Source organism: Rhodnius prolixus, unplaced genomic scaffold (assembly GCF_049639745.1).
Source record: "Rhodnius prolixus isolate KJV_2025 unplaced genomic scaffold, Rpr scaffold_2, whole genome shotgun sequence".
NCBI lineage: Eukaryota > Metazoa > Arthropoda > Insecta > Hemiptera > Reduviidae > Rhodnius > Rhodnius prolixus.
Genome location: NW_027411592.1, coordinates 31,417,131 through 31,430,714, shown reverse-complemented (window position 1 = coordinate 31,430,714; position 13,584 = coordinate 31,417,131). Strand labels below are relative to the sequence as shown.

At 33.2% G+C, this 13,584-nt stretch overlaps 1 protein-coding gene across 4 annotated transcripts in view; it reads right to left on the bottom strand.

The window, feature by feature from the left end:
- whd (carnitine O-palmitoyltransferase whd) overlaps window positions 1-13,584 on the bottom strand; it is a 68,792-nt gene that overhangs the window by 6,124 nt on the left and 49,084 nt on the right. For 3 of the 4 annotated variants that reach the window (XM_074118969.1, XM_074118971.1, XM_074118970.1), the window contains 10 exons: window positions 11,808-11,938; window positions 9,163-9,272; window positions 8,912-9,078; window positions 6,931-7,052; window positions 6,554-6,755; window positions 4,970-5,169; window positions 4,659-4,863; window positions 3,683-3,790; window positions 3,282-3,307; window positions 1,659-1,724 (listed from right to left, as the gene is read on the bottom strand). In XM_074118969.1, coding sequence (XP_073975070.1) covers window positions 1,659-1,724; window positions 3,282-3,307; window positions 3,683-3,790; window positions 4,659-4,863; window positions 4,970-5,169; window positions 6,554-6,755; window positions 6,931-7,052; window positions 8,912-9,078; window positions 9,163-9,272; window positions 11,808-11,938 — 1,337 coding nt within the window. Of the gene's footprint in view, window positions 1-1,120; window positions 1,184-1,658; window positions 1,725-3,281; window positions 3,308-3,682; window positions 3,791-4,658; window positions 4,864-4,969; window positions 5,170-6,553; window positions 6,756-6,930; window positions 7,053-8,911; window positions 9,079-9,162; window positions 9,273-11,807; window positions 11,939-13,584 lie in introns of all 4 variants that reach the window. The other variant, XM_074118972.1, reaches the window with a different exon arrangement.

The window sequence follows — 13,584 nt, the reverse complement described above, 5'->3', positions numbered from 1 at the left end:
TTGTCAAGGCGGTAAAGCTAGTATTTTTCTTAATATCGGCAAATAAGTCGTTTTCTAAGCAATATCAAATGTTAAGAGCTTTAGATGTTCTCAAGCATAAACAAAATGGCTACAAATTAATTTTACATCTGTTAAAAACAAGAAGGTTTAATAATTATCTGGTAATTTTGGGAGAGTTGCGTTTAATTACCGAAAAACAGTGTAAACCTCCTGCCACATATTTAAGTGATCAATTTCTTTCATTTAAAGGATCAAACTAATTACTTAATTTAAAAAATAATGCACTTTACTCAACTTGTGAAGCATGTACCATGCCTTCAAAGGGGCCTCCTCAGACACAGCGAGCAGTTGATAACCTCCTGGCTAACCTGGCTTGCGAGCCAGAGGAGGCACCTTTGAAGGCACAGTTGAGCCAAGTGCATTATTTGATAAATTAAGGAATAAGTTGCATTTGAGCCGTCTTAAAATGAACACCCTGTATAAATCATATGTTCAATATAATTTTATTCAACGTAATGCAAACCGACCATAACAATTCCTTCCTTGTAAGGTTAGTAATATCTTACTTCTTGAGATCATGGCATGATTGGAGTAAAAAAACAAAACAAAACAAATTTTGGTATTTTTAAAATGATTTCAGTACTTCCGCTCATATTTAAATACAAAGTTTAAATTTAAACGAACTTCGTTTGAAAGACTACTACAACAGTAAAATAAGATTTCTTCACCCATCTAATATTTCTAAGCGGAATATCACGTTAAAACTTCCAGCACTAGCACCATTTTTATCTGTAATATTTTCTGCCAACACACACTTTGGTGAAGTGTATAAAGATGACCGCGAGTAGCTCTAAAAACTCGCCCGGAAGCTAGAATTTCGTAAATATTCGAGAGTTGAAGTAAAACTCACTGCAGTAAGAGAAAGTAAAAGAAAATAATAGTAAATCTTTTTTTTTCAATTTGTTCACAATATGTGCAAAATTCATTACAACCAAATGTGAGTAGATATTAATTATTTAATTTTAACTGATAATTCCAAGCTTCAAACAGTTCCATAAAACGAATTTCCATTGAAGACAAATCATACTAGTAATAAAATAAATGTTCTCTTTTTTTTTACCCGTCTAATATTTCTCCAGCCACGACGTGTTCCCACATGTGGCCCATCACCGGAGCATCCGCCCTACACCATTATTTAAATAATTTATAATCATTATAAAAGCATAATTGATATAATAAGGGTAGGATTATGAGAGGCTCCTTACTGCCGGATCACAACTGCTAGTTCAAACGCTGAAATAAGCAGTAGCGAATATTGATTACTCCTTATTTTACAGAATCTAACTAATAATCTGGCAAGATTAATTCCAATAATAATGTAACAATAATACAGGATACGATAATATAAATGATAATTCTTAATTGGATAATAATAAAACAAATAATACCTATTCGGATACAAAAAATAAACGAATTTCCTAAAAACTACAAAAAGTAATCAACATTCCTCTACATAAACAAAAAAAAGAAGAAGTAATTACTAGAAAGCAAAAAGTGTGAAAAGGAAGGCAGTCAGGCATGTAGAGTGCAATGTAGTAATAAACTTGCAATGAGCTGAGAAAGTAATGTTTTGTTTAGTTTTGTGTTTGTTGTGTTACCATTTATATTGAGCCTCATCTGAACATGTGAACTCCCAAAGATGAGACATAACTGCAGCATCTGCCCTGAAAACATATTACATTCACAACTCTGTCATCCAAATCAAAGATGTATATTACGAATAATACCACCACCAAATTCTACTTTACTTCAAAAATTTCTTTAGATTTTATTTTTTTTATATACCGCTACATCTACATATCTGTAGATTGTAAAAAACATTAAATTAATAAAAAGACTGTGTCTAGAAAACTAGACTGAATGCTGCTAAATAGTACTTCCTCACTTCTAGCGTGCATTCTGCCTCAATAGGTTTATGTAAGCGAGCTAACTTTTCTCCGCTTTCAAGACGGCCACATCAATGTAAAAACTATGTAGAACACAACTTTATTCGTAGTAGCACTTTTATTGTATTCTTGAGCTGACGGTAATTTACCAAGCCGAAAATGCTTTTTGTTTTTCTGTAGCCTTTTATTTAACATATAATTGTATAAATATTTCTGTCCAATAAAGCTATTCTATTCTAAATTCTGTTGTACTCGAATTGTATCCTTGACCGATTTAGGACTTTCATCCATCTTCAGATTAATTATAAATTAATAAATAATTATTAATTATATAAATAATAAATAAATATAAATAAAAATTATAAATATAAATTTATTACTTAGACTAATAGACTAACTTAGTTTGGTGTGGAGATTTCGACTTCACTTATGATACCCTCTTTTACAACATTTGCTGTCGGAATTTGGGAGGTTACATGAAGTCTTAACCACATTTTCAACAATGTAGTGAGCTGAATAATTTTCCTTGAGTAATACTAAACCTAAATGGTTTCACATTTTAGCATTTCCATAGATATTTTATGAATTAGGAAAGCTAGTCTTAGTTTTAGGCAGTGTTATACATTGAATTGAGATAATTTACGTAAATACTCCAAGACCTCTGAAGAGATGGATGGCCTGCTTCTAAATTACAGATTCTCAATATCACTTCTTGTAAAATAAAGTAGACAATGCGTAAGTCAGTTTTCCAAACAATATTTTTCAACATATTAAACATCCATCAGCAATCGATTATTGTAAAAACAAATTTCTTTCTTAACATTTTTCGAGATTTGGATACTTATAAGTTTCATGAAGCGCACTATAAAAATCATCTCCTGCAGATCTGGCATCGACGGAACTTCTAAGCAATAGGTAATTGCTTTCCTTTCGGTCATTTCTTCTATAAGACAGAGCTGACATGCAGAAAACATTGAGTTACTAACACCAAATGGTGCCTGCTTGTCAAGAAAATGTAGTATGCCATGGGCAGAAATTAGCCGGAAGATAATTATCCAAGAGTATGAAGAAAGCTTTCTGTAAGGGTGGCTGTTACTTTTATTCGATGTTCGTTTCTTATGTTAATTAATTAGATGTTTTTAGAACTTAGACAAAAACATCATTAACATTTTTTTGTCCTAATAATAGTAAAAATGATAATTTAATGTAATATGTAATAATTCGTACTATTATGAAACAAACTGTTTTGATGAGGATATTATCTCCTTCATAAAATTGCTTTTCACTTTCTTAATATGAATGTTATTCAATATTAAGTAGCTTATAATTACTTACCACGAATGTTCAGCGTTAAAACCAATCTGGAAAAAAAAAGAAATCCATCACAATTTTTTTACTGAAACTGAAAAAAAGGTACAAATAAACCATGACAAGATTGCTGAAAACTGTCTTAAACAAAAAAGGCCAAGAAAGGATTACCGGTGCAATTAACTTATCTTAAGACAGTTTATGAAAACTATTTTGTACGAAAAATTCCTAAAAACTACACGAAAAAATTTTTAAATGTCATTTTCTTTATTAAATTTTTAAATTTTAATTCTTCACTGCAACGCATACTTCTTTAAAACAGTACCAAGAAGTAAAATCATAAATAAAATCAATAATCTGTTTTATTTGTTTAAAGCAACACAAAATAAGAGCAATATATAAAAAGAAAACTTAGAAAATTTATTTACTCTTCCATTACTGCCAATGCAGAGTGTGAGAGATTTGTCAAACCATCTATTGCTGCCATTGCCATGTAATAAAGTTCTTCCAAACTGATCTAACTTCGAAGGATCTTTCTGTAAAATAAGAGACAAAATTATATAAGTTACCTTAAAATTTAGAATTATAATTTATACATTTTAATTTGATGGAAGATGGAATTAACAGATACAAATTTTAGAAAAAACTGGTTAAAAAAACGTTCGAAACTGCAAAAATAAACAGGTACATTACTAACTCCTATTCTATATGGACATACAAAAAAGAACATTTGGGGTAACCGAAGACTCGGACCTTTAAAAGTCTTATGCACCCTAGTCAATGCTGCCTTCTACATCTTTAACCACAATATTCACAATGACCTTAAAATGCCCTTCTTCATTTTTGTCATCTCCAAATCCCGTTACCTTAAAATTTCATTTCCAACTATCCTATCACACGAATCTTGTAGTCTACTACTCGCAACTACAGTCTCCTAACTAAACCTCACCGACGCTTAAAGACCTCGCGACCAACTGCGTATGTAGCGTCGACTGTACAGTGTGACAGTCGTGAACTTCCTGCCATAATGGTATATCATTTATGACTGCCATCGCCACAGCTGGATCATGTCCGTTTGCCAATCAAAACACACACTTAAGCACTATTACGAGTCCTATGCATTACTTGTTGCATTTATTTCTGTGCAATTGTAAAAATCTCAATAGAGGTTAAAAAACTCTACTTTATTGTTAGACCTCATGTATGCTAGATCATTTGTTCCATTAGCCAACATAACTTTTAGCAGTTTACAGTATTTTTTTACTGGATTTTAATTTGCCAACTAAGACCAAGCAATTTTTTCAAATAAACATTCGCTACGTAGTTTGGATTTCGTTCAAAAAGTGCAATTCTTAATAAATATTAAAGTTCCAAAATAGCTAAATAATGAAAAAAGGAAATAACCTGATCAAATTCGTAGGGTATGTCGTCTAGGACGACAAAAAAAGCTGCCTTCTCGACCGCATCCAAACTTTGCCTGTTAGTTCCCCTGAAGAAGTGTTCTTGTCTAATATTGGCCCAATCAGTTCTGGGGCTACCTGTCAGAGCAGCCAACCGTTCTTCGCCCTCAGCTGGCACCGACTTGTCATCCAGGATTAATTGCATCTGACTAAGAAACCAGTTAGTTCTCACCTGCACAAACGTCAGCCCAGTCGACGCGGCAGAATTTATATAACGTATGTTTATACAAAAAAATATTAGAACAATTTACTTACACTTCAATTTCGCAGGGCGCTAACATACGATTTTTATAATATATTTGAACTTTGTAATATCTGCCTTTATTATAGACAACTACGTGTTTTGAATCAGAATAATGTACAATTTTATCGGTTTCTGGGCCAGGTACTCTGGTAGTGTTGAACATTCTTTCATACTGCCATGAACAAAGTGGTACAATTCCTTGAAGAAGAATCTAAGGGAAATAAATTTAAAAAATTAAACATTTAATCAACAGAAACGAAGCTTAATCACATTAACTTCTGTAATGTTTTTATACAAATCCAAGTCAATCAGTTATACGTATACTTTTGTTTCCTGCTCTAAAACTTTACTTTCTTGAAAGCAAAGTTTTCCTCAAAATTATAAAATACAAACAAAAATACTCAACGCCTAAATATTAAACTCCTATATTTTTGGGTTTTTCCTATACACATTTTTAAAATTATACTTATAAGACGGTGAAGATAATTTGCTGTCGCAAATTTTTTAAAGTATGAAACGTAATTAATTTTATCACCTGCACTACAGTGACCTTCAGCCGTTCCCTAACTGCGTAACTAGTTTATTGATTCTTGGCCTACTCCAAAAATAACTGAGAAATTAGCTACAACTTAACGTTTTCGCGCACTTGTGAGCAAAGACGCTATCAAGAGTCTTTCATATCTTGCATAGATTCCTTAAAACTTTTCTATGTCTTAAATTCAAAAAATTTACTACAAGCAGTACCTTTAAAAAATAATTTTTCACTTTTAAAAACATCTCCACCTTATGTCAAACTACTTGTTAGTAGGTTTGCTGAGTGTGTAAACAAGTCGGTGAAGTTAAGTTGGTTATGAAGACTTCATACAGATCAGTGATGACATTTCTTCGTTGATTTTATAGATATGTATATGTAGTATTTTCGCACATTATCTTTATAAAAATAGGGAGAATTTTATGTCCATTTAAACTAAATCTAATCCAAAATCGTCTGTAGTTTCATGAATTTCGCTAAAAACATGTCACAGGCTATCCGATTAATTTTCCTAATGAAAAGCGTTAGCAGATGATTCAATATGATAAACTTTAGAGAGAGTTGTTCTCCTCAATAACCGTGCCAAACGTCGATGCAAATTACGGTTACTGATCACTTTTTTAAGACAACATCCATTTCCTGATCAATATACTATCTCTTTCAGAATTCATCATTATCAAGAGTTCATTAAGGAATATCTCGTCAGGACGCTGTTATTATACTTTCAAAAGAACTTCCAAAAATTTAAGATCAAATCATATTAAACTAGTTGGAATTCATTTTAAACCCATAAAATAATTAAAAATTCAAGAATCTGTCATCAATAACTGTCCCACTACGTTTTCGAATGCTGATCATTTTCTCCAAGAGAAAATTTAAACATTTGACCAGATAAAATTAAAACGTGAGTGTGATTAAAAATGAATTGGAAACAATAAATAATTATGAATAAAACTTTTTGTTGCAAACTTGGTTTAAACCAAATTTTCATTAACTTTTCAGTACTAACTCTAGATAAAGAAATGTAATAATGGTAATAACTGTACTTTTACGAATATATTACCGGTTCTAATTCCTGTCTCTCGATTAGCCGACGATACTGTAATATTGTATGTATAACTGTAGCTGCTCTGGCCGCCTGAACGTCTGTATGAAACATCAAAACCGTATCTATTCCATAGAAATTGGAATTAACAACAAGCGGGGACCTGCCCCTCAGGTACACATATTCTTCCCACCAATCGGAAACGTAATTTGTTGCCCACCTGAAAAGATAAATATTATTTACTAGAAGGAAGAAAGAATATTACCAATTTCAGTCATTACTTTTGATTTTTGCCAAACTTTCCACTCAGTGACTAGGTCATCTTCAGGACTTATGTTATTGACATGGTTAAGATTAGGTTGTGTAACGAATTAATTATTTACTTTATTACTTACCAAGATTTTAACATTAAGTATCGCTGTAATTTGATTCCAATTCCACTTTCAAATTCTTTTGCCAATTTTTGCATTCTCGCATAATTTTCATCATTTAACAGAGGACGGACACTTCTCAAGTACTGAAAAAAAAAAAGGTCTTGAAATACAAAGATAAATAAATAAAGCCGAATGATCTTTAGTTTCGGGATCGTCGACTTTACTCGATTGAGTAAAACTACTCAATAAAAATCATAAGCTCTAAGCGGTTGAAACCCCGCAGGAGCATCGATGTGTATAGGCTATGGAATCTTTGGATTATTCGACAACATTGTGATGGTGATAAATTGTACCCCCTCCTCTTGTTGCTACAACTAGGCTGTTATTATAAATGAAACAGTAAATAAGCATTATTCATTAAATATCAAGCTCACTAGCGCCTGAATCAAGAGAGCGAAAGGTTACTTGGGGTATGGGAGAGAAAGGTCCTGAGAAAAATATTTGGCCCATGCTTTGTGAACGGCCAGTGGAGGATTAGGAAAAACGAAGAATTCTACCAGATGTACAAAGAAGAAGATATCGTGACCTTTATAAAGAAAGGTCGTCTCCGCTGGTTAGGTCATCATGTAGAAAGAATGGAGGAGGAAAGACTGCCTAAAAGGCTCCTCTATGGTCGACCCGGTGGAGCTCGCCGGAGAGGAAGACCTCGCTTGCGCTGGCTGGACGATCTCCAGGATGAACTCACCCCAATTGGTGTTAGGCGTTGGAGAATGGCAGGGTGTTTGGTAGAAGCTTGTAGACGAGGCCTGGGTCCTTTAGGACTGTTGCGCCATGTATAGATAGATAGCGCCTGAATCACGTTTAATGCACTGCCGATTTCCAAATAGTGTCTTCTCCTTACAGACAACATACATTTTGGTAAATGGGCAATTGAAAGACAAAAGACTGAAGCAGGAGATAATGCTTTCTGATGGGGGATCAACTGTGACAATATTGTGTACTATATTAAGAAGAAAATTCGCAATTAACTAAATCTGCGCTGTGACAATGCGACAAATGGTACTTGACATTCACGACCTTAACCTTTTAATTACTGCAATATGGCCAAGTATAATGCGCAGTATCGCAAGCACTTCGACCAAAGTTAAACCTATTACGTTAAGAACTATTGGAACTTTAATATTTTAAGAGCTAACGCCCTTTAATCTTGTTTTATGACTCTCAAGAGTTTTTCAGTAACAGTAATTTTTGGTGTAATAAGATAATACTTTCTGTTTAATACTATTTATTTATTTGTCCATTATAGAAAGTCAAAAGATTAAACAAATTGTCACGAATTAAATAAAGTTTATTTGTAATATTATATATTAGAAAGTGCCTTTCCATTAGGCGAAAGGGCTTTTATACTGATTATAAATGAACATACCTAATAAAATATAATAGATATCTGTAAAGAACAGAACGAAAGCTGCTTCGAGCAGTTTTCCAGAAGAAATATATGGGCACAGCAGTTAAATAAAATGAACTGTATCTTTTTGTTTAGCGTGCCGCTCGCTGTAAGCCTAGCTAACTGAGCCAAGCCAATCAAGGCCATATATATACATAAAAATAGTAACTGTTTCTATAATTTGTTTACAATGTTAGTATCTAATACGGATGTTGAACTGGGCATTTTATTAACTTACTACTTTTTTCTTTTTAATTACCTTGAAAAAAAGGTGGAATACACACTTAAATTCTCATGTTATTACAAAGAACTCTTAAAAATGTTATTAAAGAATTTTATGTAACACTTTAATAAACAAGAAAATTGAAAATTATATTCAAATTAAAATGGGGGCCATAAAATTTTGTTTCGTAAACCACCGGTTACCAGCCTCCGCTATAAAGTGTTTATTGAATCTGTTTATTTGTTAACATCTAAAATTTGTTTTAAGAAAGTGTATATTATTTAAAATAAATTATATTATTTTATAAAATGAATTATTTATGATAATATTACCCTCTGCATTGTTTCAGGAACGGACGGAAGTGGTAACCTGGGTAGAGAACCCTGAAAGCTATATAACATAGGTTGACTAGGACCTGATAATAATTTAACTGCTAGCAACCAAAGCCTGGTCCTTAGTGATATTTTTCGTCCAGGTCCTCTTTCTTCGTAAATCCATCCTGTAATATATTATTTATATTTACAAACAACTGCTTTATAAAACAGTAGTAATATGAAGAAAAGTTTGTTGTAAAGAGTATTACCTTTGTACATAAAAAGCAGTTTGAGGGCATATCTCATCGTATAGGTGACTCCAAGCCAGGAAGCAAAACTCAGTCCTGCACAAGAGATCAATTGGTACTTTCCATTGTCCCTGGAAAAAAAGGCAAGAATTATATAAACTGTTCGAATTTTAGAATTCAAATTAGAAAGCTATCATAGAGTCTTTCTTATCAGTAATCAATTTTAAACCCTGTTAACCACAACGACAGGCACTATTGAAAAATAAAATAAACCAATTTGAAATAAAAAAATTCATCTATAAAATAATAAATCTATTTGTCTTGAACAAAATAATTTTACATTAGCCAATAAAATTTCCTTACACATTATTAATATGACATATATTCTTGAGAATTGGCCAGAAGTCTACGCTATTGCGACGACCCTGAGGGTCTATTATGGCCATTAACATTTGTGAACAACTTGTTCGCTTAGTTCAGACACGTGGCTGTCGATATAAATTCATAGGAAAATCATAAAAAAATTTTTTAACTGAATTTGTATTTAAAGTTAAGAAAACTACACAATCTAATGTCTCTTAATTTTAGTACTAAGCGATAAGTACTCAGTATTGCACAGAGATGGCGTTGGTAATGATGAAATTTCATGTTTGTTGGGTTACTAAACTATCACAATAAAGTAATGGGGTTGGCAGCAAATAAGTTCGTTCTGTTTACAGATTCATTCCGATTTTCTTTTTTTATTTTCGGCGCAAGCGCAGAACTCGATTGCTCATTTGAAAGATTACGTTAAGCTTAACCTTTCTATAAACGGTTTAACAAACATTACTATTGTGCTTGCTGCGTAGCTGTAAAGATGGAAGAAAATAAAGTGCATTTTCGTCATATTTTGCTCTATTATTTTAAATAAGGCAAAGGAGCTGTAAAGGCTCATAAAAAGATATGGTGTGTATATGGAGATGATGCCTTAACAGAACGCGTGTGCCAAAAGTGGTTTGCCAAATTCCGTTCTGGAGATTTTGACATTAATGGTTCTCCCCGCTCCGGTCGCCCGACCGAGATTAATTCAGATGATGTCAATGGCGTAATCGATACAGATCCATGACAATCGGTGAGAGAGATAGCGTGTGCACTTAATATATCCCATACAAGCGCCGAAAAGCATTAGCGTCGGCTGGGATACGTTTCTCGGCTCAATGTTTGGGTGCCGCATGAAGTAACCGAGGCCAACTTAAGCACTCGCATATCCATTTGCGAATCGCTGCGGAAACGTCAAGAAAACGACCCATTTTTAAAGCGGATGGTAACGGGAGATGAAAATTGGATAATGTAGTGCGTAAAAGATCATGGAAGCACTGCAGTGAGCCGCCGCAAACAAGCCCGAAGGCGGAATTGCATCCTAAGAAGAATATACTCTCCGTATGATGGGATTATAAAGGTATCATCTATTAAGAGCTGTTACCATCAGGCAAAACCGCATTCTGTTCGCAGTTAACCAAATTGGACCATACAATCCGCACAAAACGTCCAGAATTGGCAAATCGCAAAGGTTTTGTCGTGGTGGACCACGACAACGCCAGACCACATACGTCATTGACCACTCGGAATAAAGTGCTGAGATGTTTTGCTTCATCCACCGTATTCACCAAACCTGGCACCTTCTGATTATCATTTCTTCTGATGGTTGCAGAACTCCATGAACGGAAAAACTTTTGATAATGAGAAGACTTTCAAAAAACGTTTTAATTGGTTTTTCGACGATAAGATTGGGTGTTTTTCTACGAACGCGGTATAATGAAGTTGGTAGAAAGATGGCAAGAAGTTATCAATAAGAATGGTCAATATATAACTGATTCAAATTTATTCTGTGTATCAAAAACATTGTCATTTATTCCACTCTCAAAAACCGAACGAACTTATTTGGCAACCCATTACACCAACGGTCAACTTGATCTGACTTTTAAAGATGACTGAATCATAATTAAAATGGCAGGATAAGGAGTAGCCGATTCTTGAGGACAATTCTTACAATATACGAGAAATATACAATATACGTACATTCAATAAGTGGTAATCTACCTTTATCTGTACAGTTACCACACGAGAAAAATCTCTGGATCCTTACATTTGAATCTTCAAAAACAATAACACTGGGCTGTGCTTCTTCCAGCAGAAAATCTGGTTCAAAAACGAGTTTAAACATTTCGTTTCTGAATTCCAACTCTCTCTCAGTGCAAAAACAGAACACTCGAAATTTTTATATTTTTGTTTCGTAGGCATAGGACCAAAACCCAACTCTGAAGTGTTTGAAATTCAGTTTATACAAATATCAGCAGTTTTTAAGGGTAGCATCATACAAACGTTTTACTGCCATTACTAAAAAAATTTTTTTTGAATCTGACAAGATTCTGCAGACGTATGTAATTGGATGATCCCGGAACGAGCAAGAAGTCAACGTTTTAACCGGTTTTTAACTTTTAATGTATTCAATACAGAAATGGACAGGATTATAAAAGATTTCCTATCAGAACAGGAAGAAACCGCCTATAGTAAGTGCAATTTATAAAACATGTTTTTAAAACAATTTTCGGTTTGAATTTAAAAATGTTTCCTAAACTATTACAAAAAAAGCTAACTACTGCCTATAAGAAAACAATTTCACTTACTCGGGCATTAATTTTATAATTTCATTTAAATAAGGTACTTTTAATCCAGAGAAGTGGCAACCAGCTACAACAGCTACAGTTGCCCACAGACTGTGTACAGTAGCTGGGTAAAGCCCGCTCTTCAAATTATTCTGCAACAGTAAAACAAGTAATTTTAGGTTTATTAATTTTTATACAATTATAGAATATTTTATTCAATAAAATTCCAAATAATACGCAAAGAAGAATCTTTGGCCTAATAAACTATTTAACAAAAATCAAGACTTTTGCGAGATTTGCAATCTTTGGAGGATTGAGCGCAGATCCTACCTTCGCTTCCAGATCCAAGCTCTCCTTCACAATGCAATGCATACAATCCGAACACTTGCACAATTGACCATGACCAAACAAAATAAATGGCATTTATTTCTTGATAAAAGAATCAATTGATTACAGAAAAATGAATCAATAAGTTAAACATGATTTTAAGATAATATAATATCTTAAAAAATTAGAAAACTAAGTTAATGGAGAAACTTACACAATGTCTAGTTTATAACGATTATTCAAAGATGTGAATCAGTATTAGTTAAGTACTTAGTTCGTCGTAAATGCAGTATTACTAGGAAGGTAGTTCTGACTGCTAACCAATTACGGTGAAAGTTTAACATTTCAACAGTTTCGACACATCTCAATTTAAGGGAAAATTCTTACGTCGCAATGTAAAATTTTTCTGTCAATTTCTAATTAAATCATGAATTTCCATTTCTAAAGGCTTTTTCGATAGAAATCATTGCCCAAACCCGATAATCTTTCACTACTTCAACGACTAAGAAGAAAACGAGAAGGAAAATAAATACAAAATGTGATATTTTTTGGACAGAAAAAAGTTCAGCGAGAGTGAAAATTGAACCAGGTTATGTGTATAGAAAGGTCTCGATTGCATTTAATCAAGTAGATAGAAATCTGGCTGAAAAGAAGAAGTGTAGAATTACAATAACGATCTTGAAATATGATAATGAGGCACCAAATTCGTTGAAGGAAGGTTCACTGAGAGAAAGTTAATCTTAATAGCCATTATTGAGGTGCAGAATTAATTGAAATAAGATTCATTAAGAATGAAAAGTGGTCTTAAATTGCTCGAGTTCAGGTACCAAATGGATTGAAAGTTTTTTCAGGGAAATTTGGTCTTAAGTGCTTATAATGAGGTACCAAGTTAGTGCTTATAATGAGGTACCAAGTTAGTGCTTATAATGAGGTACCAAGTTAGTGCTTATAATGAGGTACCAAGTTAGTGCTTATAATGAGGTACCCAAGTTAGTGCTTATAATGAGGTACCAAGTTTGTGCTTATAATGAGGTACCAAGTTAGTTGGAATATGGTTCACAGTGTGAAAAACAAGTAGCCAAATAACTCATATTGAGGTACTGATTATTTAAGTAAGTATATATCCTATTTTTCCTGGCCGGCTTTACGTCCAACTACCAATTAGGTGTTGTGGATGGAGGCGACTAACAAACATACTTTACTGTAAATTTCTTTTATTAACCTTTAAATAAAATCCAAGACCTAAGACCGGGAATCGAACCCAGTACCACAATACATATTAGCTTTGCTAGTCTCGCCTCTTAACCGCTCAGCTACCGTGGCACCTCACTAATTATGTTAAAACAAGCTATTAAAAAAAAAGTAATACATTGATTTTTAAAAAAAGTTTTAAAGGTTGTAAAAAAATGTGGAATTACTGGAAAAACTCTAATTAGAAGAAAAAATACTACAACACAAAGGATAACAGTAA